We start from the raw sequence: 27,509 nt of genomic DNA, 5'->3' as shown, positions 1-27,509 counted from the left end.
TTCACTTTTATCCAGAGGCTTTTTAGTCCCTCTTCACTTTCTGCCATTAGGGTGGTGTCATCTGCATATCTGAGCTTACTGATATTTCTCCTGGCCATCTTGATTCCAGCTTGTGCTTCATCCAAACCAGCATTTCTCATGATGTACTCTGCATAGAAGTTAAATAAGCAGAGTGACAATATACAGCCTTGACATACTCCTTTTGCTGTTTGGAACCAATCTGTTGTTCCATGTCCAGTTCTAACTGTTGCTTCCTGGCCTGCATACAGGTTTCTCAAGAGGCAGGTCAGGTGGTCTCAGAATTTTCCACAGTTTATTGTGATCCACACAGTCAAAGGCTTTGGCATAGTCAATAAAGCAGAAATAGATGTTTTTCTGGAACTCTCTTGCTTTTTTGATGATCCAGCAGATGTTGGCAATTTGACCTCTGGTGCCTCTGCCTTTTCTAAATCCATCTTGAACATCTCGAAGTTCACAGTTCGTGTATTGTTGAAACCTGGCTTGGAGAATTTTGAGCATTACTTTGCTAGCTGTGAGATGAGCGCAATTGCATGGTAGTTCAAGCATTCTTTGGCATTGCCTTTCTTTGGGATTGGAGTGAAAACTTTTCTAGTCCTGTGGCCACTGCTGAATTTTCCAAATTTGCTGACATACTGAGTGTAGCATTTTCACAGCACCATCTTTTAGGATTTGAAATAGCTCAATTAGAATTCCATCACCTCCACTAGCTCTGTTCATAGTGATGTTTCCTAAGGCCCATTTGACTTCACATTCCAGGATGTCTGGTTCTAGGTGAGTGATCGCACCATTGTGACTATCTGGGTCATGAAGGTCTTTTTTTGTACAGTTCTTCTGTGTATTCTTGCCACCTCTTCTTAATATCTTCTGCTTCTGTTAGGTCTATACCATTTCTGTCCTTTATCGAGCCCATCTTTGCATGAAATGTTCCCTTGGTATCTCTAATATTCTTGAAGAGATCTCTAGTCTTTCCCATTCTATTGTTTTCCTCTATTTCTTTGCACTAATCACTGAGGAAGGCTTTCTTATCTCTCCTTGCTATTCTTTGGAATTCTGCATTCAAATGGGTATATCTTTCCTTTTTTCTTCTTTGCTTTTTGCTTCTCTTCTTTTCCCAGCTATTTGTAAGGACTTGTCAGACAGCCATTTTGCTTTTTTGCATTTCTTTTTCTTGGGGATGGTCTTGCTCCCTGTCTCCTGTACAATGTCATGAACCTCCATCCATAGTTCATCAGATCTCTGATAGATCTCTGTCTATCAGATCTAGTCCCTTAAAACTATTTCTCACTTCTGCTGTATAATCCTTATGGATTTGATTTAGGTCATACCTGAATGGTCTAGTGGTTTCCCTACTTTCTACAATTTAAGTCTGAATTTGGCAATAGGGAGTTCATGACCTGTACCACAGTCAACTCCAGGAATTGTTTTTGCTGACTGTATAAAGCTTCTCCATCTTTGTTGCAAAGAATATAATCAATATGATTTCAGTGTTGAACATATTGTATGGCTTTACGTCCTGAGTTTCAGATGTTGGAGCACGGAATACTTCAGTGCTCTGCTAAATACAGTTTTCATGAGAAATTGATAAGAAATATTTGGAGTTTTGATCTATTTCCAGGTGTAGGTTAGCTAATGTCAAGGTCAGATTTTTGTCAGGCAAAACTGAGATGACTGGGAAACAGCACTCCAGCCAGAGAACACACAGTTCATCAGATTCTGGCAAGCTCTAAGCGCTTCACTCATAGCTCAGTTGGTAAAGAATCCTCCTGCAATGCAGGAGACCCCCGTTGGATTCAGGCCTTGGGGAAGATTCGCTAGAGGAGGGGATAGGCTACCCACTCCAGTATTCTTGCACTTCCCTTGTGGCTCAGATGGTAAACAATCTGCCTGCAATGCAGGAGACCTGGGTTCCATCCTTGGGTTGGGAAGATCCCCTGGAGAAGGGAAAGGCTACCCACTCCAGTATTCTGGCCTGGAGAATTCCATGGACTGTACAGTCCGTGGGGGTCGCAAAGAGTCGGACAGAGACTCAGCAACTTTCACTTTCAGTGGCTCAGCTGGCGAAGAATCCGCCTACAATTCAGGAGACTCAGGTTTGATCCCTGGGTAGGGAAAATCCCCTGGAGAAGAGAATGGGAACCCATTCCAGTTATGCTTGCCTGGAGAATCCCACGGACAGAGGACAGAGGTTCCTGGCGGCCCCAGGCTATGAGGCTCCAAAGAGTGGGACACGGAGTGACAGGCAAGTGTTCCAAAAGCCAGACGAGAGTGAAGCGATGTATGCTCACTGGAGGCTTTAGTTGAAGTCAGAAGACCCGGTGGGCGCCATGGGGAGGACCCGGCAGGAGGAACCGCTGGCCTTTTCGCTAACGGACTTCATGCTTCAGGGAGCCAGGTCCGGGGTGCCCAGCCCTCCTCCCCGGGAGCTCCCCGGGCCTCCCGGACACTTGGCTCCGGGCCACGTCCGCACCCTTCGAACGGGTGTGGGCGATTTCGTAAGTGGACGTGACACAGCCACCGTGGGGGAAAGCGTACAGGGAAGCGGGAGTGAGCCGGGAGGCGGGCGCGGTGGGAGGGGTGAGGGGAGGAGGGAGACGGGGAGGACCGCGGAAAGCACGCCGCGCCCGGCGTGAGGAAGTGCACAAGGTCTCGGCTGCCTGCGCGCGGCCGGCTGGAGGGGCGGCCAGGTGAGCCGGGGATGCTGGCGTGCGGGAAGCCGGGGATGCTGGCGTGCTGGAAGCTAGGGCTGCGGCCGCCGCTGCTGCTGCTGCTGCTGCTGGGGCCGCTGGGTCCCTGCTCCCCGGGCGCCCCAGCCGCAGCCGCACCGGCCGACGACGCCGCAAAGCTCGAGTTCTCCACCGAGCGGCCGCTGCACCTGGTGAGTCCCGCGTTCCTGTCCTTCACCATCGACGCCAACCTGGCCACGGACCCGCGCTTCTTCACCTTCCTGGGGTAAGTGCCGGCCTGCGGGTCCCTGGCCTCCTCGCTCCTGGTCTCCTGACGTCCACGGCCTGCCCGCCGGCCACTCCTCCTCTCTTTACTCCGGGACCTTCTCACCATCTGTCTCTCTCTCCTTTCTCTCTCTCTCTGTCTCTCCCCAGCCCACCCCCGCTGCTGGGTTCCCCGAACCGCCCTTTCCCGCCTTCATTCATTCAGCAAGTGGTGCCTGAGCGCCAACTGACGGCTAGATATTAGGGTAGAAATTGAGAAAAGAAACTTTCCATCTGCCCCAGAAACTTGCCTGCAGGATGGTACCCACCTAGAACACCTGGAGGGCTTTGAGCGCTTGAATTTACTGCCCAGTGTAGGACAAGTAACGCTGTGCCAGGCTCCAGTCTCTTACACGCTGGTAATGTTGTAGCCACACGTTCTAAAAAACAAACTCACTCAGAAGGACAATGCAGATAGTGGAGTGCAGTTTATTACACCAGCGGGCCCAAGGCAGAGCCTCCTCTTAGCCAAGACCCTGACCAGTTTTTCTGAAAACCTTATATACCCTAGTGTTCATGCCAAACCCACCTCCCCAAATTCCCTGAAACTAGTCTGAACAAAGGAAAAGAAAGATACAATCAAAGATAACTTTGGGCTTCATATGCCTTAAGCCTAGGAAGTTAACAGCAGACAGTTATCAATAGGCCTGTGGTCATACCCCAATAAACAAAATAGAATTTATGATTCTATTCGGTTACACCGATAATTAGGGTATTCTTTTAGGCAACAGAGAGTCTAGGTAGGAGCCCTGGGGCTCTTCCATGCAGGGGGCCTGGTTTTCCAGTTGATATGTCGTTTCCATAGATACTGGACATATAGGTCAAAGCCCACAGTCCGGCCCAAGATGGAGCCTGTTCTGTCTGTTTCCTCCTTCGTTCCCCGCCCTTGATGCTTTTAACTCATAGTATGAGCATCATTCATAGGGCTGTATGCACCCTGACTCTCCAACCTCTAATTTGGGAGAACCACATCAACCTTTGCGTTACAAAGTTCATAATACATTGTAAAATAAAGGGTCCACAAAGCAGAACTATCAAGGCAACTATAACAATGGTAAATATAGTGTTCCACCAATCACCCCTCACCCAAGATAGGACTGAAGTCCAAAAAGGAAGATTATCATCAGACATAAGTTTTACCTGACCTTCCATGTCATCTAGGGTGGCTGATACATAGCCAGATAAATCAGGAATATATACACAACATTCAACTTTAATTATAGCACGGGTCCCTCTTTGTACTGAAACTATGGTCAGTCACAAGATGATACCAGCAAGTCCTTGTAGCAGCAGTTGATTGTAGAGCTTCATCTCTTTGTCTTCTCTAAGGTGATCTTGGTTTCACGGGGATCAGTGGGGTCCTTTTATGTAGTCCGCACAGCATCCTCCGGGTCTCGTGGTGTGCTCTCTTCACCCTCATGTGGTGGATCCAGGGAGTGACACCTGCAACTTGAACTGCAGCAGGGCTGGTTAGAGCAACAGTATATGGACCCTTCCACTGTGGGGCCAAGGAGTCGCGTTTCCAGTCCTTGACCACACCTGATCCCTGGGCACAAATTAGTGAATCTGTTCCCCAAGGAGGAATGGCACCCTTTCTTGGACAAACTTAGTTACTTGATTTATTACCTTCCCCAGTTGTTCCATCTGCTGTGAAATCTCATCTCCCCTTACCTGAGGCAAATTTGTTGACACCTGTTTTATTAAGGGAGGGAGCCTCCCATACACAATTTGTACAGAGAAGAGCCATGGGACTGTGGGGTCATCCTGAGTCTGAGCAGAGCCGTTGGAAACAAGTCCATCCAGGAACAGTCAGTCTCTAGGATGAATGTTGGAGAGTGTCTTGGAGAGTGTCTCTTTAAGTGTCCGGATGGTTTCTTCCACCATCTCAGAACTCTGGGGCCTATATGTTGTATGTAATTTCCACTTGACGTTTAAAGTTTTGCTTACTTGTTATACTAAATCAGCTACGAAATCCGGGCCATTGTCCGATCCAGTGCTGGTAGGAAATCCAAATCTGGGAACTGTCTCCCTAAGCAGGCACCAGGCTACCTTTGATGCTCTCTCAGTCCAGGTAGGAAAAGCTTCTACCCATCCCGAGAAGGTACATATTATGACCAGCAGGTAATGGTAGTGCCAGTGAGGTTTCATTTCAGTGAAGTCCACTTCCAGGTGTTCAAAGGGCAGTGTGCCTTTTACCTGAATCCCTGGAGGTTTCTGTCTGTGCTGAGAGGCAGCATTGACCTGTGAGCAGGCAGCGCAATTCTGAGATTTTGTCCTGCATAGGGAAAAGAGGCGGGGAACCAAGAAATAGCTTCCAATTAGCTCTTCCAGTTTATCATGGCCTAGATGGGTTGCTTGGTGTGTTTGGCTTACCAGAGTGGGTTCCAGCTCCTCCAGTACCAATAATTTGCCACTTGGCAATTCCCACCATCCCTTTTCAGTCTTGGCCCCTTCTACTTTGGCTAGTTGGTTTGGGGCTTCAGTGTATTTTGGAGAGTCTAGCATTAGCTCAGGCAGCTCTGCCAAAATGAGAGCTTTAACAGGGGCCCCTCTTGTCACCCCCAAGCCCTCGGCTGCTTGTTTAGTGGTCTTATCTGTCAGTCTGTTCCATGAGCCCAGGGGGTACCCTCTTTTTGACGTCCTCAGCAGTGTATGACTGCAACCCTTTCTGGTTCCCAGGCAGCATCTAATAGGGTCTTCATTTCTTCCTTATTTTTAATATCTTTTTCACTGGCTGTCAAAGGCCTCCTTATACAGAGCCCTGTAGTGTGGCAAAAGCTTACCTGGAGTCTGTAAATGTTTGTCTTCTTCCCTTTTGAGAGCTGGAGGACCTTGATTAGAGCATGTAGTTCGGCCATTGAGCGGACCAGTGTGATGGCAGAGAGCTAGCCTCAGCGATGGTTTCTTCCATGACTACTGCATATCCCAAGAGTCATTGTCCCTGTTTCACCAGGCTGGTGCCGTTGGTGTATAGGACCCAATCTGGGTCCGGGATTGGCTGGTCTCTCAAGTCAGGACTGCTGGCCTATTTCCTTGCAGTCACGTGAGGGCCCACCTTCTCCCACAAGAAAGAGAGCGGCCAGATTCAGGGCCTGACAAGGCTCAGTAGTAACATGGGTTTCTCACATAACAGTCCCTGGTATTGAGTAATCTGGGATGTTGCCAGCCATTTATGGGAGTCCCCTCGCAGGGGAGTGTTGACCTCATGTGGGACTTTTAGGAACAAATCTTGGCCCAAAGTCAGCTTGGTTGCCTCCCGGACCAGTAAGGCAACTGCAGCACCAGCCTGTAAGTGTCCCAGCCACCCAGTGGCAACATGGTCCAGCTGATTAGAGATAAGTCACTGGTCTGTCCCATGTCCCCATAGTCTGGGACAACAATCCCGTGGCCACCTTGTCCTTTCCAGTCACATAAAGAATAAATGGCTTAGCAAGGTCTGTCAGGCCCAAGGCGGGTGCTGACATAATTGTACCGGGTTTGAGTTCTCTTACCAGTGGGACTTGTTTTGCAAGCCTGGGGTGGGTTGTCTTCTGCCCGGACCTCAGGGAATTGTTAAGTTAACTTTCTTGACTGTTTAGCCTATCCGGTTTCCCTTCCGGGAGATCATGCAACCTCCATTCATCTTGAAGGGTTACTGACAGGAAGAGTAAATAGGTGGTTGAGCCCACTCGAACAGTGGGTCTTTCGTGGGGGGAAAGGTCACTTGTGCCCCCAATTTAGACAGCAAGTTTCTTCCCAACAAAGGTACTGGGCATTCAGGGATGTATAAAAACTCATGAGTCACTTGGTGTCCCCCCATCTGACATTTTCAGGGTAGGCTAGAGACACAAAGGCTGCATTTATCACCATCTGAGATCCAGCTCTCGCTGGGTCTACTGGCATATAAAGTCTATAGGGTTGCACAGTCTTTTTGAGAACTCAGAGGGTGATTTGCTTTCCCTTTGAATCACTTGGGAGGGTTTTGAGATACTCATAGCTTTTTGGGCCCCCCTCTTGAGACCTTGTAAAATAGTCACCTGATATCTCTCCAGGTGGCCCGTCCCTTTTTCTGTGTTACAGTCCCAACTTGGCCTCTCATTGGGGGTGGCTAGTTCTGTCAACCGCTGTGGGTTTGCAGTACACTCAGGTGCCACTTCTCTTAACCATTGTTTGGCCTCAGTTAGGATTCTGTGTCTTTAAAAAAAAAAAATCCTGTGTCTTTCCTCATTGCTGAGAAGGGAGACTAGTAGTTGGATTATGTCATCCTATACAGGGCGGTGGGTTCGAAAAATAGCCTCCATTAGCCTAATCATCGGAGAAGGCAATGGCACCCCACTCCAGTACTCTTGCCTGGAAAATCCCATGGACGGAGGAGCCTGGTGGGCTGCAGTCCATGGGGTCACTAAGAGTCAGACACGACTGAGTGACTTCACTTTCACTTTTCACTTTCATGCATTGGAGAAGGAAATGGCAACCCACTCCGGTGTTCTTGCCTGGAGAATCCCAGGGATGGGGGAGCCTGGTGGGCTGCCATCTATGGGGTCGCACAGAGTCGGACACGACTGAAGCGACTTAGCAGCAGCAGCAGCCTAATCATGGCTTGTGGCTCCACCAAGTACGGTGGAGGGTATCTCTGCCAGTTTAATATATCCGTAGAGGAAAATGGCTGGTAATACTAGGCTACAGGGGGCTGATGGTAGTTCCCTTGAGTCCTGAACTGGAGGCTCTTGTAGCTCTCTGAGGGGCATCTGTAGTGGGGTTCTTCCCCCTGTTGCTTAGCGGAGTGCAGCCTCTGTCTAATTGCTGTGTTTTCTTCCCCCTTCCCATCAGTACTCACTGGGAGATGTGGATACAATCTAGAAGGTCTAGCTGAGGCGGAGTTCTGGGGGCATTGACCAGAGGTCTCCATTGCTGTGATTGGAGCCTGGTGGCTCTACAAACTCCGGGAGAGCTGGCGGAGGAGCAGTGGCTGCTGCAGGACTTCACCTGGCCCTGGATTGGGCAGTAAGGTGGCGTTCGGTCCTGGTGGAGCACTGGGAGGCAGGCCCATCATTATCCACTATGGGGGAGAGGTCAGGTCGTCCCCGTCCAAATCCTGTAGAATTTCGTTTTTTATCATCAGTCAATTTTTGTGCCATTAATATTTTCCCCTTTCCCTTCTGCATGCAGAACCTTGTCCAAGTAGGAGGGTCTTGAGCTAACCCTAGCCACGAGTCAATATATGGATATTGATCCAGGTGTCCTGGCCCTCCTGTGACTACTGTATAGACTGCTTCCACTATTTTTAAGTTCATGGTGTTCTCTGGTGGCCATCCTACTCCCATAGGGGGCCATTCGACCTCACAGAGCATGTGGAGGCGGTTAGGCTTCATCTTCACCTCATAGTCTCCTCCAAATCTCTTCTTTAAAATTTTAAACATGTATCTAATACAGTTGCCTTAGATTCACTTCCACCCATCTTGTTTACCTTCTCGGAACTTCTTCTACTTTTCCTTTTCGTTCTGTCTACGAAGTTCTCAGTACCTTATGTACTTCTGATATTTCCACTCAAGACACTTAAGTTACCATTCTGCCTCCTTCCTAATTGGGGTGAGAAGAGCCTTACCTGCCAGATCCCAGAGGGAGAAGGGGAATCAGCGTGTCTTTACCTGCCAGTCAGCACAGCTGAACCAGAACACCATGTGGTCCAAGACTGTTTCTCCCTTAACTTTTAAAGTCCATTCTGCCTTGGTGGGCTTGATCAGGTGCGGATGAAAATACAGATGGGTTAAATATCCCACATCCCAGGCTATCTCCAGAAAAGCCAATTCGTACTCACTTATGTATCCCCCTCCTTCTAGCCTGACAATTCCTTGGGGGTCAAGAATTTCAAAGCAGATGGGACACCTCCTTGGGGAGAGCAGAATACGAGCACACAAAAAACAAGTTTCTTCTAAAAATCCCCTGGCAATTGCTTGGTAATAATTTTCCCCAAGACAGCGTGGACACCACCTCCTAAATGACCTTCACAAATTTCCTTTCTAAGCCCTAACACACTCGTCAACCTGCGTACCAAGCAATCGTTGCCACCTTCCTATTCCAGGCTCCTGTGGGTCTGTGCCCCTCTTAGTCCCTCCCAGGGAGGTGATCAAGCCCCCTCTTCCACCCTGCCGGGTGGGTTCCTCCTCACCTAAGCACTCAGTTCCCCTGCTACCGTCCACTACCTGCTAACATGAAAGGTCCGGGCATTGAGAAGCAGAATCCTTCCAGAAGGGCGAGGCGCCTTCCCCCCACTAGAAGATTCAAGCTGTGAGGCCTCGGAGTAGTCCCAGATGGGACTTGTCTCCTCAAAGTGAGGAGTTTCCTGGCCAATGCACCAAATGTTGTAGCCATGTTTCCCGGAACGCGTGGGAAACAAACTCACTCAGGACAATGCAGATAGTGGAGTGCAGTTTATTACACCAGTGGCCCAAGGCAGAATCTCCTCTTTCTTAGCCAAGGATCCTGACCAGTTTTTCTGAAAACCTTATATACCCTAAGTGTACATGCCAAACCCACCTTCCCAAATTCTCTGAAACTAGTCTGAACAAAGGAAAAGAAAGATACAATCAAAGATAACTTTGGGCTTCATATGCCTTAAGCCTGGGTAGTTAACAGGGAACAATTAGGCCTATGGTCATACCCCAATAAGCAAAATAGAATTTATGATTCTATTCGGTTACACAGATAATTAGGGTATTCTTTTAGGCAACAGAGAGTCTAGGTACGAGCCTCTTCCATGCAGGGGGCCTGGTTTTCCAGTTGATATGTCGTTTCCGTAGATACTGGGCATATAGGTCAAAGTCCACAGTCCGGCCCAAGATGGAGCCCTGCTTCCAAGATGGAGCCTGTTCTGCCTGTTTCCTCTTTCAGTAGGAAGGTTAAAGAAAGAAGGAGGAGGTGGAAAAGGTCATCAAGGAGAATAAGCTTACTTATTATCCTATAATAAAACTTTAATTTTTTAAATTTTTATTTATTTGACTGCATAAGCACACAGGATTTTTAGTTGCCACGTGTGGGGGTCCAGCTCCCAGACCAAGGATGGAACATCAGCCCCTTACATCGTGAGTGAGTCTGCCACTTCCATTGTCTCAGCCACTGGATCACCAGGAAAGTCCCAATAAAACTTAAAGGGTAGTTTTAGGTTCACAGCAAAATCGTGCCCTAGGTACAGAAATTTCCCATTACATCAGTGATACCTCGGAGAAGGCAATGGCACCCCACTCCGGTACTTTTGCCTGGAAAATCCCATGGATGGAGGAGCCTGGTAGGCTGCAGTCCATGGGGTCGCTAAGAGTCAGACACGACTGAGTGACTTCACTTTCACTTTCACTTTCATGCATTGGAGAAGGAAATGGCAACCCACTCCAGTGTTCTTGCCTGGAGAATCCCAGGGACGGGGAAGCCTGGTGGGCTGCCTTCTATGGGGTCGCACAGAGTCAGACACAACTGAAGCGACTTAGCAGCAGCAGCAGCAGTGATACCTGGGAGATTATTACAGTGACTTACAGAGCCTTAACAAAAAGCTTTCTCTCCAAGATGAGGCTGCAAAATGTGGCACTGCTTTATCAGCTGGAATTTTTTTCTCCTTTGAGGAAGACTGAGCCTGGTGTAGGCAGGTTCCCTGGCCCCTGCCAGTGAGTGTGGGCTAATCCTGAGATAGGGCACTGCCAGACCCAGGTCATCCAGGCCATTCATCTGGTTCATGTGAGCCTCCAAAGAATGCCACGCCTCTCACCCAACTCAAAACAACTAGGAGTCCTGCCATTACCAAACACCTACAGTCTAGCCTTCTGCTGTCATTGCTAATTCTAGTTATTTATTGTGCAAATAGGGCTCAGAGGTAAAGAATCTGCCTGCAATACAGGAGACCTGGTTGATCCCTGGGTCAGCAAGATCCCTATGGAAGGGAATAGCTACCCACTCCAGTATTCTTGCCTGGGTAATTCCATGGACAGAGGAGCCTGGAAGGCTACAGTCCATGGGGTCGCACAGAGTCAGACACGACTGAGTGACTTAGCAGCAGCAGCAGCACTGCGCAAATAAAAGCACATAGTCTAATGGTCGCACGACTGACACTGAGCCGAGCCTCGATTCCCAGCTCTGTCAAAACCCGGTGGCTTGGTCTTTACAGGTTGCTTGGCAACTTCAACTTTAGAGTGGAACTTCTAAAACCTTCTTGTAGGATTGTGATGAGCATTTGATGAGATAATAAATAAGTACTTAACATAATATTTGACAGTGCTCAAAATTTAATTGCTACTTTTGTTTAATTGTTTTTTGTTTAATTGCTTTTTTGTTAATTGCTTCCTAGAAATTGGTGAGTATTTGCTAACCATTCATCAGTTCTCTGTGGATTTCTTTCAATGGTCACTAACCTCTGTCAAATGTTTCCTTGTGGGAAGAAGTTCCCACTTTGAGCCCTTCCCCTCACCCATAGTGAGCTGATATTGGGCAGCCCTTGGTGCTGGTTGAGAGAAAGATTACTCTGGAGAAACACTGGGCTACAGGGCTCCATATGTGAGGACCCCAGGCTTAGAAGGGATGTGAGGAGTGGTGATGGGAGGATGTGATAGGGGAAGAGAGAATGGAAGGTGCCTTACTGCAAACAGAAAGACTAAGCAAATAACCATTTACTGAAATGTGAGAACTTAAGTCCTTTTCTGCTACTGTGGCCAGCATATACCCTACCCCACCCCTCCCCAAAGAAGGGCATTTGAGGATCCCTTCCTGGGGAAACAAGTCCAAAAAACCCCTGAAGTATGACTTTTGGGGTTTGGGTCTGATCACCCTGCAATCAAGCTAACCAACTCACAAGCAATACCCTCCCCCCACCCCCACGCCCCCACCCCAGTCCCAGTCCCAAACACACACACACAACTTCCATCCTGTGATTTAGTGAGTGGAATACCCTCTCCTCTTCTTAAATGCCTCTCTTAATTTCTCATAGCACTCTTTCTTTCCCCACTGATCTCCACCTTTTTGTTAAAGGCTGAAGGATAATGAAAACCAAAACAGTATAGAGTGCAATTAATAAAACTGTTTGCTTACAAAACACAGAGCATTGTTGTTCCCAAGGGCTCCAAGGCTGGCTCCCAGATGAGCTGCTGCTCATCTTCCATGTCTACTCCCAGAGGTATCTGCAGGAATATCCATGCAGTTCTCATCTGAGACCTTAAAGATTCCAGCTCAGGAAGCGTAAGCTCCCTCCCCTTCACCTAGGACAGAGCTTCTGAATTAGAGCTTCTGGTGGGTCCATCTCCCCAGGAGGGTTGGCACAGTGCCCAAAATGACCTTGTCATCTCAGAAGACAAAATATTTAGCTTCCATTTCGGAAGACAACCCAGGGCTTATCTGTCACAGGAGCAGAGAGTCACATGGGCATTTTTGTATTTCATTTCCTCAAAAGTTAACTGCTTGGGTGAAGAGCTGAGCAGATGAAAGCTGAAATACTAAGAAGGAAAGGATTATAAAAATAGTTGACACTCATTGCACCGTCGTCACAGGCCAGTCCCCATTCTAAGCATCTCCTGGGTATTAGTTCATTTAAGTCCTTGCTACAAAACTCTAAGGTCAGGAATATTATTATCCCCATTTTTAAAATGAAGAGGTTGAATCTTAGGGAGATTCAACAGCTTGCCCATGGTCAGCCAGCTATGAGATGAAGGAGCAGAATTTGAAACCAGATGCTAATTGCACAGACACGAGGACACAAAAAGAAAGTAAAGCATTTTATATATTTTTAAAGGCAGCAGAGGAGGGGTGGGAGAAAAAGATCGTCTGGAAACAAACTGAGATGACTGATGGACCGAATTGAGAATAGAAAACTCAAGGTCCATACCTCGACGGTACTTCCAAGGAGATCGCAGCAAATTCAGTCAGGTGGTTCTGGTTCCAGTTTCCCATAATGGCAAACAGATGTGTTTGGGGGTTTGTTTGTTTGTTTCCCACATTTGCAATTAAAGAACATGGAGTACATAGAACTTCAATGACACTGAAAGAACAATCTAGAATCAGAAAGGAGCATCTTTTCAGTTTGTCCTCTTCCCAGAGGAAACTCATCAACAACCCAGGCAAAGACTTCCTAAACCCGAAGATCTGGTTCTCAAAGACGGAAGGACAGAGGCCAGCACAACTCAATGGAAATAGAATGTGGGCCTCATGTGCAAGCCTCGTAATATAATTTAAAGTTCTCTAATTCAGTTCAGTTCAGTTGCTCAGTCGTGTCCGACTCTTTGCGACCCCATGAATCGCAGCATGCCAGGCCTCCCTGTTCATCACCAACTCCCAGAGTCTACCCAAACTCATGTCCATCAAGTCGGTCACGCCAGGCCTCCCTGTCCATCACCAACTCCCGGAGTTCATTCAGACTCACGCCCATCAAGTCAGTGATGCCATGCAGCCATCTCATCCTCTGTCATCCCCTTCTCCTCCTGCCCCCAATCCCTCCCAGCATCAGAGTCTTTTCCAGTGAGTCAACTCTTCGCATGAGGTGGCCAAAGTATTGGAGTTTCTTCTAATAGCCATACTTTAAAAAGGTAAAAAGAAACAGGAAGAACTTATTTTCATATTCTATTTTGCTTAATACAAAAGTATCCAAATTATTATCATTCAACATACAATCAATACAAAATATTAATGAGATATTTTACACTGATTTTCAAGCCAAGTCTTCAAAGAAATCTGGTGTATATCTTATATTCACAGCATGTCTCAGTTCAGACTAGCCGCATTTCAAGGGTTACCGCGTGTGGTTACCATCTTGGCAGTGCCGCCACATTTCAATCAAGATGCATATTAAGCACAGTTCACTAATTCAAGATAAAAATTAGAGTGCTGAGCCAGTGGTAGAAATCAGGAGTGCTACAGAGAAAAAAACAGTGGTGCTACACAGTAACCATGCAGTAAAAATAAGACTCCAAGCTGCCAATGCAGGGGGCCCAGCTTCCATCACTGATCAGGGACTAGAACCCACATGCTTCATGGCATGACTGAAACAAGAAAAATGGTTTGCTTGTTTTATTTCAGCAAAATACACCTCCTTTTGCCAATTTGACAAATACTTATTATTTGTAACTTCCAATAATCAGGTTCCTTCGTCTTCATTGACAAAGTTGCTTTTCATCTTGGGAAAAGCACTTATCAGCAATGCCAAATGCAGGTCTGGACAACTGATGTTTGCTTCCCTCGTGGCTCAGACAGTAAAGAACGCTGCAATGCAGGAGACTTGGGTTCAATCCCTGGGTTGGGAAGATTCCCTGGAGAAGGGAATGGCAACCCACTCTATTATCCTTGCCTGGAGAATTCCATGGACAGAGGAGCCTGGCCGGTTCCAGCCCATGGGGTCGCCAAGAGTCAGACATGACTGAGTGACTAACACTTGACTTCACTCTGTGTGCCTGTTGCTGAAAGAAAGAACCACAGCCAACAAAACAACTGAGGGTAATCACAAGCCATAGGCTCGTATGTTTTGACCCCTGAGACTCCCCTCTGGTTGAACAGTGCTCACTATTCCCTTCCCTCCAAACCATTCACCGTGCAGCCTGCAGCCCTTTGCATGGTAACCCTGCTCCATCCTCCTTGGAGAAAATTCCTGCTTCTTCTTTGCCTTAGCTCAAACTGAGCTCTTCTCTGAAGACCAAAGTGGAGAAATAGATGCCACTTCTCCTCTGAAGTAGCCCACCAGAGTAGAAGCTGTGCCTTGTCCAACACTGCAGCCCCTTCCCATTACCCAGGGCAGCTTCTAGATCATTGCCCACTGGTTTGAACTCCAGTTGCTGTGGTTCAAATCCCCAGTGGCTTGTTACCTTGGGCAGATGACCTAGCCTCGTTTTGTTCAGGTTCCTTGTCTGTAAAATGAGGGTAATAAAGACACCTACCTCTTTGGGGTGTTTGGGGATGAAGTGAAATAATCTACACAAAGTGTCTAAAGCATTCAGTTTGGACAACTGCTGCCCGCTGGAGAGGACTGTCCTGATCTGTGTGAGGGTCACTGTCTCATGTCTGGCTCTCCTCGTCTGCTCTTTGCCACTGCGTCCACTCCCTTCTTTCTTTCTCCTCCTTATTGATGATCAGCACTGATCTGTCTCCTCTGCACTCCCACGCCCCGCCACCTTCCTAGGTGACTTCAAGTCCACTTGAATACTGTCTTTCAATTTCTTCACATCTGCATTTTCTAATAATCTTCACTCGGTGTTTTATTGGAACCAGCTTCCACTGGCTTGTGAAATGTGTTCGTTTCTTCCCAACTCCACATTCAGTGACATCAGTACCATTATCTTGAAATATAGCCCTGAAGGGAATATTTACATCATGGCAATTGTTAAATGCCAAAAAAAAGGGGGGGCGGCAGTTTTCTGGGAGATGGGAGCCAGTTTTCTAGCACACACCGCTTCATTTCAGCCACCTGATGCCATGTCCGTGGCTTGACTCTTCCCATCACTAAGAGCCTTTCAACATCTGAACTCTTAAAACTTCTATTCTTGGACTATACTCTCCACTCTCTTAGGTTTTTTTTGAGTCTGTGGATGCCAGTACAACTATTTTTTAAGTACCTCTACTGAACAGCCTCTTTTTCTATTCCTTTCATATCTGATTTAGGCCTCTTGGTTTATTCCATGAGTCATTCTTATGATAACACCCCCAAACTCCTGTCTCATTTTCTTCTTGCTAAAACCCAAACCTAGCTTAGTCTAGCTATATTTTCCCTCTTGGGAATCTATAAGGTGGCCATAAAGTCTGGAAATGGAAAATATTATCTAATCATGAATAGTCATGTGTATTAATAAGCCAGTTTTAGGTATTTGCCTCTTCTTTCTGTCTCAATGGACACCCTGTGTAGCTGGGCTGTTACACTCTTAGGGGCAAAGGGGAATCTCCCAGCCACATGGATTGATGCTGCATTAGAAATTCCTGGCCTCCAGATTTAATTGCTCTTTTTTAAAAACAATTTTAAGTAAGTGGCTGAGGTTTCTTTATAATTTATTTATTTATGGCTGTGCTGGGTCTTCCTTGCTGCACAGATGTTTCTCTAGTTGTGGTGTGAAGGCTTTTCACTGTGGTGGTTTCTCTTGTTGCAGAGAACAGGCTCTAGGGTGCGTGGGCTTCAGTAGTTGTAGCTCCCAGGCTCTAGAGGTCAGGCTCAATAGTTGTGGCTTAGTTCTTCCGAGGCATGTGAAGTCTTCCCCAGTTAGGAATCGAACAGGTGTCTCCTGCATTGGCAGGTGGAGTCTTTACCACTGAACCAACCAGGGAAGCCCTCAGACTAATTTGGTCTTTAATGCTACTCCGTCATGCTCTATTTCCCTGCCTTTCTCATTCTCCACTTCCTTCAAATCTCTGATCCCACCTCCAACTCATCACTCTTAGCCTATGACCACATTTCTCATTCCCAAAGAAAATGAAGTCACTAGACAGGAACTTAGGCTTCCCATAGCTCCGTTGATAAAGAATCCGCCTGCAATGCATGAGACCCTGGTTTGATTCCTGGGTCGGGAAGATCTGCTGGAGAAGGGATTGGCTATCCACTCCAGTATTCTTGGGCTTCCCTGGTGGCTCAGCTGGTAAAGAATCCACCTGCAATTCGGGAGACCTGGGTTCTATCCCTGGGTTGGGAAGATCCCCTGGGGAAGGGAAAGGCTACCCACTTCAGTATTCTGGCCTGGAGAATTCGATGGACTATATAGTCCATGGGGGTCACAAAGAATCAGACACGACTGAGCGACTTTGACTTTCGGACAGGAGCTTCTTTTTCTTCCTGCCGTCGAACCTGCAGGTATAGCATGGATGTGTCTAGCTTTCTTCCTTTCTCTCTTCTCAGGCCAGTTCTTCCAGCTCAGCTGTTGCTACTGTCCACTCCTGCCTCCCCAAGGACTCTGCTCTAGCACTCACCTCTTCTCTCTCCTGTATCTTTTACCCCTCCCTTATTATTGGATCCTTCTTCTTAGCCTAGAAACATCAAGTCTTTCCCTTCTCAAGCACCTCTGCAGTCACTGCTCTTTCTCCTATTTGCAGCCTTTCTTACTGCTCGTGCTTTCCATGTTCCACCCACATGATGACCCCATCATCGTGTCAAAAAATCAATCTCTCCAGCATCATTAGTGACCTTACTTTTCCAAGCTTTTTTTTTTAATTGTGGTAAAAGTCATATAAAACATACTATTTTAACCATGTGGAGGAGGAAATGGCAAACCACTCCAGTATCCTTACCTGGAGAATGCCACGGACAGAGGAGCCTGGTGGGCTACAGTCCATGGGGTCGCAAAGAGTCGGACACGACTGAGTGACTAACACACACATTTTAACCATGGGGCTTCCCTGGTGGCTCAGAAGTAAAGAATCCACTTGCCAATGCAGGAGACGCGGGCTTGATCCCTGGGTTGGGAAGATCCCCTGGAGAAGGAAATGGCAATCCACTCCAGTATTCTTACCTGGGAAATCCCATGGACAGAAGAGCCGTCAGGGCTACAGTCCATGGGGTCAAAAAAGAGTCAGACACAACTTAGCGACTAAACAATGATTTTAACCATGTTTAACTGCACAGTTCAGTGGCACTAGGTATATACATGTGATTGTGCTGCTCTCCCCATCATCTGTCTCCTGAATTTTCCACCTTCCTACACTGAAACTCTGTCCCCATTAAACACTAACTCCCCATCCACCCCACCTCCTCAGCCCCTGGCATCTACCAATGTACTTTTTATGATTTTGACTATTCTAGGTACTTTGTCTAAGTGGATTCAAATAGTATTTGTCTGCACCTAATGTATATTGGAATGCATTTTTAAGTTTCACTTAATATAAGATCCATGGAATTTATACAGTCCATGGAATTCTCCAGAATACTGGAGTAGGTAGCCATTCCTTTCTCCGGGGGATCTTCCCAACCCAGGGATCAAACCCAGGTCTCCCACATTGCAAGCGGATTCTACCACCTAAGCTATCAGGGAAGCTCAATATATGATCACTGACCTTCATTTATTGAGAAATCAATCCTTGTCTTACTTGTCTCTATTATGGGTTGAATGTCTGGATGGCCCCCCTACAGTTCCTATGTTGAAGTCCTCATCCCTGGCACCTCAATCTGTGCCCTTATTTGGAAATAATGTCATTGCAGACACAGTTGGGCTTCCCAGGTGGTGCAGTGGTAAAGAACCCACCTGCCAATGCAGAAGACCTGGGGTGGATCCCTGGGTCGGGACGATCCCTTGGAGTAGGAAATGGCTACCCACTCCAGTATTCTTGCCTGGAGAATTCCATGGACAGAGGAGCCTGGTAGGGTCGCAAAGAGTCAGACACAACCGAAACAATTAAGCATGCACACACGCAGACATAATTAGTTAAGAATTGGTCCTACTGGAGTGGAGTGGGCCCCCATTCAGCAGGACTGATGACCTTATAAAAAGGGGGAATTTGGAAACAGGCACGAACACACAGAGAACACCATGTGTCCTTGGAGCTGTACTGCTCTGAGAAGCTTTCAGAAGCTGGGAGAAAGGCCTGCAGTAGATCCTCCCCCAGCACCTGCAGGGGGAGCGTGGCCTTACCAACATCTTGATTTCAGACTCCTTGCCTCCAGAGCTATGACACAGGTCCATTGTTTAAGCTGCCCAGATTGTGGTGTTTTGCCACTACGGCCCTAGCAAACCAATTCAGCCTCCCAGAAGCATTTGGCAAGAGTGAAAACTGAAATGCCTTCTCATCCCTTCAGATCGGTGTCCCTGCCATCACTCTAAGGTTCTTCATCACCTCTTCCTCAAGCTTGTCTCAGTGGTGCTGTTCCCCAGGCTTCTGACCTAGGCCTTCACCTTCTTTTTTTATTTTATTTATTTATTTATTTGGCTGTGCCGGGTCTTAGTTGCAGCATGCAGGTTCTTTAGCTGTGGCATGCAAACTCTTCAGGGTTGAACCCCGGGCGCCCTGCATTGGGAGCATGGAGTCTTAGCCACTGGACACCAGGGAAATCCCGAGGCCTTCTTTTTTCACTTTACATAATCTCCTGAGTGGTTTCATCTCATCACTTAAATTACTGTTCAGGCAGTGGTGTGTCAAGCAATGTTTCACAACTGGCTCTCTGAGAGGAGACTGATTTTTTTTTTTTTTTTCTGATTTCTATAGTCTAAACACCCCCGCCATGGCTGATTTCAAACTGCCAACAGTTAAACACTGGTTCTCAAAACATAACAGTTGGCGCTCACAAGCTGGTACCAGCTAGTGCAAGGTGACTCCCACACACCTCCGCTTTTGTGTCAGAGATAAGTAACTTATTTTTACACATACAGTAAAATAAAAATACCTGCAGACGTTTCTTTCCACTAACGAACTGTTCCAGAAACGCAACACCTGCCACAGCTTTCGTGTGCTCTTTGGTTATTTCCATGTCATGGTGGTGGTGGTGAATTATTTTCCTCCTTTCTTTTTTCCATGTGTGATAGAAATACTGTACCTTTGTTCAGTTTTGTTTTTAAGGCAAGCTCGCAGGTGTTTTAAATGTGGCTTTTGTCAGAGAGCATCAATATTGTTTCTCAAAACAAGAAAAGATTCCATTGCAAAGGAGACAGACAAAAAGGTCCTTGATACAATACTCTGAAACATGTGATTTTGTTTACTTGGCAGAAGTCATAGCACTGGGTTTTAATTTTGTTCAGGAAACGGTCTATGTCTGACCCCTCATGCCCTGTTGTCAGGTTGGACTAGATTGTTCATGCACTTGGGCGTGCTTGCTGAGTTGCTTCAGTTGTGTCCGACTCATTGCAACCCTATGGACTGTAGCCCACCAGGCTCCTCAGTCCATGGGATTCCCCAGGCAAGAATACGAACCTTTATTAAGCACCGGCTGTGTGCCAGGTACTTGTCTAGGTTCTCATCTGGGCGCTGAGGCGATTCTGATGATCCGGACAGAGTCCTTCCTTTTCACAGAGCTTAGCTCGAGATGGGGGTGGGGATAGATAGTAAACCAAGCAAATGCAATAGAAAGCTAATTTCAGAGACTGCTGGATGCTCAGAAGAAAACAAAGGCAGAGTATTGTGGTTGAGAGTGACCTGAGGGGGTACAGCCACCACCTCCGGGAACCAGGCTGTGGTGCTCCGACTTCAGAGGCAGGCGGTACACAGACGCCTGCCTTGAGATCCCACAGCTCCTGCCTGCATTCGTGTTCCCTTCATTTCCCAGAGAGCACCATTTCAATTGTTCTCCCATCTCGATTGCTTACAGACATCAGCCCCACAAATCTAAAAGAACTTCCTCTGTCACCACACACAACCAAAATCAAAATCTAGGACCAGTATCAGTGCCTGGCCAAAAAGCAGTGGGGCAGGGCCAGCCCGAAGTGACTCTGCAGAAGTTCCTTGTATCAGGTTTAGGGGGGCAACTCTACCCGCGGGCTAGGGGTTCACTAGTTCACACCAGTGGTTCACATTAGTGGAACCATATTAGTCAAAGCACCAAAGATGAGCACTGGAGAATTGATGCTTTTGGTGCTGGGGAAGACTCTTGAGAGTCCCTTGGACAGCAAGGAGATCCGACCAGTCAATCCTAAAGGAAATCAGTCCTGAATATTCCTTGGAAGGACTGATGCTGAAGCTGAAGCTCCAAGACTTTGGCCACCTGATGCAAACAGCTGACTCACTGGAAAAGACCCTGATGCTGGGAAAGATTCAAGGCAGGAGGAGAAGGGGACTACAGAGGTCCGTTGAGTCAGTTGGATGGCATCACTGACTCAACAGACCTGAGTCTGAACAAACTCCAAGAGATAGTGAAGGACAAGGAAGCCTGGTATGCTGCAATCCATGACGTTGCAAAGAGTCAGACATGACTGAGTGAACAGCAACAAAAGGGTAACCACACTAGTGATTCACACTAAGCATTCACTGACTTTTGGACTGAGGACTCACCTCCCCTTTACGTGTCTTTTCTGAGCTCCAGACACACATGGCCAGGGGCCTGATGGAAATGGTTATTGGTGCCCCACTGGTATCTTGCAACACTGAGCCCCATGCCTGCCTTCATCCCTGCCTCCAGTCTAATGCCTATTTATTTTTCATCTCATCAAATGATATTTCCATCTTCCAAGATGCTTCCCAGGAGTAATCTTGGCTTCTCCAACATTCCATTAAATACTCAAGCTAGTATTTCTGGGTTTCCCAGGTAGCTCAGTGGTAAAGAATCTGCCTGCCAATGCATGAGGTGCAGTTTCAATTCCTGGGTGAGGAAGATCCCCCAGAGGAGGAAATGGCAACCCACTCCAGTATTCTTGCTGGGAAAATTCTGTGGGCAGAGGAGCCTGGTGGACTACAGTCTGTGGGGTCACAGAGTCAGACATGACTGAGCATGCATGCACACTAGTATTTCTATCTCCACTCGTGTCTTGAATTTATCCACCTTGCTTCATCCCTACTTTTGTTACCTGACCTCAGCCCGTCACTTTCTTTCAATATTAACACAACCACAGTCTTGGTCCTTCTATTCAGTGATTTACATGGCAGCCTGGGATTCTTTTCTAAAACAAAAGTCTGGTGCAGCCACTCCATTGCTTTAAATCCTCCCATGGCTGCCATCTTATAAACCAGATCTCCTTCCAGGGCATGGCAGCTCACCAGCCATCCATGATATGGACCTGCCTGCCCTGCCAGTCTATCCTCTCCCAGCACCTCCCTGCCCCCAGTATCCTAGGTTCAAGCCACACCTTGAGCATCTTAAAAGAACTTGAAGTATTTTCAAGGGTCCCTGAACCTACGGTGGGTCCTGGCACAAGGAGATGAAGCGCAGAGTGAAATTCATTCAAGGATGTTACCAATGAGGAATTGATTGAAATCCCTGACAGCACGAGAGAACTCAGGGAACGGTGGCATCTGCCAGGAAATCCTCAGAACCTCTTGAAAACAAATGGGAATGTTAGCTCGCACCAAGTAAGGATTCAGAAGAAAGTCATTTCCGCTTTGCTATGAACCCAAATGAAACTAAACTGTAGGAAGGGGGAACAGGATGTCAAGAAATATTGGCAATTAGATAGTTCTCTGGCATGATTTTCCAATTTGAAACAAACCCACATGCAAACTAATTAACTGGGCCATTTTGAGAACACACAGAGTCAGTCCCGTGTATTTTAAGAGCTATCCAGAGAGCATGGTGGCCAGGATCCCATATGCGAGGCTTCAGAAATACATGGCAGCTTGTTCCTGTTACCTGTGTCTTCTGTTTTCTTAGTTTTGTTCACTAAGGATTCATGACATCTTCATCTTTCTGAGAGAATGTATTATAAATCATTTGAATTCGGTTCTATAACATTCTGTACTATTCTGAGCACCTAACAGGAACATTTTTGGCTTGATGACTTATGCATTTAGAATTGCTTGAATTGGAAGTGTCCTTGGTGGGTAGGAATTAGAATCTTACACTATTCTAAGTCATTTGACTTATATTGAAAAGGATAGTTTTCCTTGGGGTGGAGGTGGAGGTTGGTGAGGGAGAGGAAAAGCACTCGTAAGTCATTTATGAACTTCTCTGGGAACAGAAATTTTTGAAGACAATATATTTTTCAAAGAAACAGAGTCATCTTTCCTGTAGTTTCCACTCTCTTATGTCTTTTCCTCCATCAGTCACAGAAGATTATGAATTCTCTGAAAGCACTAAACACTATCCTGCTAGTCAGGTTGAAATATAAGCTCTTGGCTGAGTCAGCACTCCCAGTTGCCTTCAGATGCTTATAAGAGCAGCCTTGCAATTAGGAAGATTCCAATTGAGACGATGTCCCCGATAGAGTGCTATGACTTCTTTCTCCAATGCCCTTACAGCTAGATGTTAGAAAATGGGTCCACCGAGAGAGGGGAGTCAATGTGTAGACGTAATTGTCTTGGGGAAAAAAATAATTTTAATTTCTTGCTTGTCTTCATAACAGTTCTTCAAAGCTTCGTACCTTGGCCAGAGGTTTGTCTCCTGCATACCTAAGATTTGGTGGCACCAAGGCAGACTTTCTCATTTTTGACCCCAAGAAGGAACCAGCATTTGAAGAGAGAAGTTACTGGCTATCTCAAGTCAACCAGGGTGAAATTTTTTAAAGATTACCCATTTATTTGAGTTCGCTTGAGTCGGTCACGAGCATTCTCAGAGAAGAGTGGTTTGTCATATCACCAATTGATAAGAGATGAAGGGCTCCCAGTGGAACTGTGGGGATGCCTACACAAAAGGAAGAAGCAGTGGGCAGGTTTCCTCCTCTTGATGTTCTCAGGAATGTGAGACATGGGGGGCACTGGGAAGGTGCTGGACACGGCTGTAAGAGAGTTAGTGTCACTCGCTCAGTCTTGTTGGACTCTTTGTGATTCTATTGACTGCAGCCCTCCAGGGGATCGTCCCAACCCAGGGATCGAACCCAGGTCTGCAGCATTGCAGGAGAATTCTTTACCATCTGAGCCACCAGGGAAGCCCTTAAGAGAGTTAATTGTGCTGTAAACAGAACAAAGATTGTAGCTAAAGGCAGAGCTGCCTAGAGGAACCTGTGGGGAGAAATGCACCAAAACAGAGAGTATTCCCTGCTGAAGAGACAGCACTGATTGAAGCTCATGTATTCCAGAAAATGTGGATGGAAGGTGTAATAAGGGGATGTGGAGATATGCTCTGCGTCTAAGAATGGATTTTAAGGCTTGATTTGTTGGGCAGTGGTTCTCAGACTTTACTGACTATACACAGTCACCCAGGGGGAGTTTGAATATTTGAATTCCTGGGCGCCAACCTTAGATTACAAGTTGAGCCAGATCCTCCTTGTGATTCTAAATATTAGGAGTCTGTGGGCTTCATCTGAGAAACACGCTAAGGCACCACGAGGATTTGCCCTTGTCTTTCATAACTGCTATACAGACATCAAATGGAAGTTAAATTAGTATCTTAACAATTATTGAATGACATCTGAATGACAACAATGTATTATATATATATTAATGAACAATATTTTGCTATTTTATATATTACATTTTTTTGTGCTTAGGAAGTGTTTAGAACAGTTAATCAGTAACTGGGCCAAAGTTGATAAAATAGTAATTAGAAAAAATGAACAAAAGCCAGGAGGGTTTTCCTGGAATAACACACTGGAATATGTTTAGACCTGGCCCTTTCTCCCCAGTCAGTCATATGCGTTTTGAAGTTCTCATAAGTTTACATAGGAGACTGTCCTTCATTCATCAGCTTTCTTCATCCTGGTGGGGAGAGAGGATCACTGGGATTATCCAAGTGCTTCTGAAACACCCTTTATGAGGGGCTTCCCTGGTGGCTCAGACTGTAAAGAATCTGCCTGCAGTGCAGGAGACCCAGGTTTGATCCCTGGGTCAAGAAGATCTCCTGGAAAAGGGAATGGCTATCCACTCCAGTAGTTTTCATTCTGTCTGCCCTCTGATGGATGAGGATAAGAGTCTTGTGGAAACTTCTTGATGGGAAGGACTGACTGTGGGGAAAACTGGGTCTTGATCTGATGGCCAGGGCCATGCTCAGTAAATCTTGAATCCAATTTTCTGCCAATGGGTGGGGCTCTGTTCCTTCCCTATAGTTCAGCCTGAGGCCAAACTATGGTAGGCATAAAGATTTAAGGGAGGAGGAGGAGGGGACAACAGAGGGCAAAATGGTTGGATGGCATCACTGACTCAATGGACATGAGTTTGAGCAAGCTCCGGGAGATGGTGAAGGATAGGGAAGCCTGGCATGCTGCAGTCCATGGAGTCTCTAAGAGTTGGACACGACTTAGCGACTGAACAACCCACTCCAGTATTCTTGCCTGGAGAATTCCTTGGATCGAGGAGCCTGATGGGCTACAGTCCATGGGGTCACAGTGTCAGACCTGACTGAGCGACCAACACTTTCTGAAACATCCTTTTTATGAACACAGGATGAATGAGGCACCCGCTGTCAGGAAGCCAGAATGTGAAGCTTCTAAGAAAGGAAGTCACGGGGGGCCAGCCAGTCCTGGCAGCCCGAGCCTGGCAGCCCTGCTGCCTCATGATAAAGAAGTATAACAAGTACTGTCCTGCCGGACAGGATGGGGTGGATTTGTCCAAGTATACACGCTGTGGTCTCGGGAGCTCTGATGATACCAGATATGAAGGAATATAAGTCAGCATTCCCTGTCCTACCATTTTGGCAAGAGGAGATTGCCACAAAGCAGATATAATCCATGCAAAGCAAATTACTATGTATTTTGAAAGTGAACTTTAAGAGAACTGAACAATGTTCTGTCTTCCAGAGGGGTTATCTAGTAATTTCAAGTTTCGGAGGAGCCTCCTGAATTGCCAAATAACTTGAAGTTATGTGCAGTGTATCTGTGTCCAGTATATGTGCGGTGTTTCTTAGGAAACATGCCTTTGGCTGTTGGTTTGTTTTTTTTTTTTTTTTTTTTGTGGTGATTGGTCAAGCAGCAAATTTGACATATATAACAGAATACATCTTTCTCTGATCTTAGACCCCAAAACCAGAAACTCAGCTATCCTGCTTTAGTTCACATATATAGCTAGGTAAATAAGCGTATGGGATTTCAACCTTATCATTGTAAAAGTAGATTCTCTGAATTATTCATTTCATTTGCAGATATTTGCAAATCCGGATCCATCCCTTCTGACGTGGAGAAGAAGCTGCAGTTGGAATGGCCCTTCCAGGAGCAAGTGCTGCTCAGAGAACAGTATCAGAAAAAGTTCACAAACAATACCTACTCAAGTAAGAAATGAAAGGCACCCTCCTGGTGTCCCAGCCCCCGAAATGTTTGGATGGCTTGAACTTGGACTAAAATTTAAGAAGCCCTATAGCAGTCATTGAAGGCTGCATAATCTTCAAATGTTAGCAAGAGTTAGTGGACAATCTTGAACCTCAAGTTTCTGTTTTCTTTACCTGACTTTGCCTTCTAGCCAGGGAGTCATTCAGTCTATTTTATCCATAGTATCGGTAGTGTATATATATCAATCCCAATCTCTCAGTTCATCCCTCCCCAGCCCCAGCTTTCCCCTCTTGCTCTCCATACATTTGTTCTCCACATCTGTACCTCAATTTCTGCTTTGCAAATGAGATCATCTATACCATTTTTCTAGGCTTCCCAGGTGGTGTTAGTGGTAAAGAACATGTCTCCCACTGCAGGAGACATAAGAGACTCAGGTTCGATCCCTGGGTCAGGAAGATTCCCTGGAGGAGAGCATGGCAACCCACTCCAGTGTTCTTGCCTGGAGAATCCCACGGACAGAGGATCCTGGTAGGCTGTAGACCATAGGGTCGCGAAGATTTGGTCACAACTGAAGCAATTTAGCATGCATGCACACACGCATATTGCTTTTTGAAGTAGATAACTAATGAGAACCTACTGTATAGCTCAGGGAACTCTACTCAGTGCTCTGTAGTGACCTAAATGGGAAGGAAATTCAACAAAGAGGGAGTATCTGGATACGTATAGCTGATTCACGTTGCTGTACAGCAGAAACTAACACAACATGGTAAAGCAATAACAATTTTAAAAATGAATCATTCATTCACAAGCTAATAATGACATTAACTGCTCTGAAGAATTAAGAAGTCAAGGAAGACATGAATACATTTCTTGAGAAAAAGTAAAATACCAAAGTGTGAAGAGTGAAATGTGGAATCATTCACACCTCATTGTCCATACTGTTTCCCCTCTCAGAAGCAGCCCCTGTGATGAACTGTGTATCACTGGCAGGACAGCTTTCTCATTTTCTTTCCTGCATGGCTTTGAAAACACAGGACTAGCTCAGCTAACCAGGAATTTATTTCCATTCGTGGAAAAAGTTTTCCAGTGTTTAAACAGGATGATGTTGTCACGTGTATCTGTGGGTGTGCTGTGTGCTCGATTGTGTCTGACTCTTTGCAACCGCATGAACTGTAGCCTGCCAGGCTCCTCCATCTGTGGAATTCTCCAGGTAAGAATACTGGAGCAGGTTGTCATTCCTAAACCAGAGCATCTTCCCAACCCACGAATCAAACACATGTCTCTGGCATCTCCTACACTGGCAGGCAGATTCTTTACCACTCTGCCACCTGATGTTCTTATGCAGGTCTCTAAAACAAACAAGCAGTCCTTATCTAACTGTGAAACCTGAAAGTTGATGCTTTATACCCAACTAAGGGATGATGTTGCCCCAGATCTCAGTTAAGAAAATGTCCTGTGTAGATACTCTACACCTGTCTTCTTTTGACTTCTGAAAAATAAATGATCTTGAGAAGACTCTACACATGGGCATCACCAGATAGTCCACACCGAAATCAGATTGATTATATTCTTTGCAGCCAAAGATGGAGAAGCTCTATACAGTCAGCAAAAACAAGACCGGGAGCTGACTGTGGCTCAGATCATGAACTCCTTATTGCCAAATTCAGACTTAAATTGAAGAAAGTGGAGAAAACCACTAGACCATTCAGGTATGACCTAAATAAAATCCCTGAAGACTATATAGTGGAAGTGAGAAATAGATTTAAGGGACTAGATCTGATTGACAGAGAACCTGATGAACTATGGATGGAGGTTT

The 27,509-nt window shown here is 46.4% G+C and overlaps 1 protein-coding gene across 1 annotated transcript in view; it reads left to right on the top strand.

Moving 5' to 3' along the window:
• The first annotated feature begins 2,716 nt into the window (after nucleotides 1-2,716).
• HPSE (heparanase) overlaps nucleotides 2,717-27,509 on the top strand; it is a 48,046-nt gene continuing 23,253 nt past the window's right edge. The window contains exons 1-3 of the mRNA XM_052642245.1: nucleotides 2,717-2,970; nucleotides 22,901-23,046; nucleotides 25,570-25,695. Coding sequence (XP_052498205.1) covers nucleotides 2,717-2,970; nucleotides 22,901-23,046; nucleotides 25,570-25,695 — 526 coding nt within the window. The remainder of the gene's footprint in view (nucleotides 2,971-22,900; nucleotides 23,047-25,569; nucleotides 25,696-27,509) is intronic.

Source organism: Budorcas taxicolor, chromosome 6 (genome assembly GCF_023091745.1).
Source record: "Budorcas taxicolor isolate Tak-1 chromosome 6, Takin1.1, whole genome shotgun sequence".
Lineage (NCBI taxonomy): Eukaryota > Metazoa > Chordata > Mammalia > Artiodactyla > Bovidae > Budorcas > Budorcas taxicolor.
The sequence above is the reverse complement of the archived record's forward strand: the minus strand, read 5'-3'. Positions and strand labels throughout refer to the sequence as shown.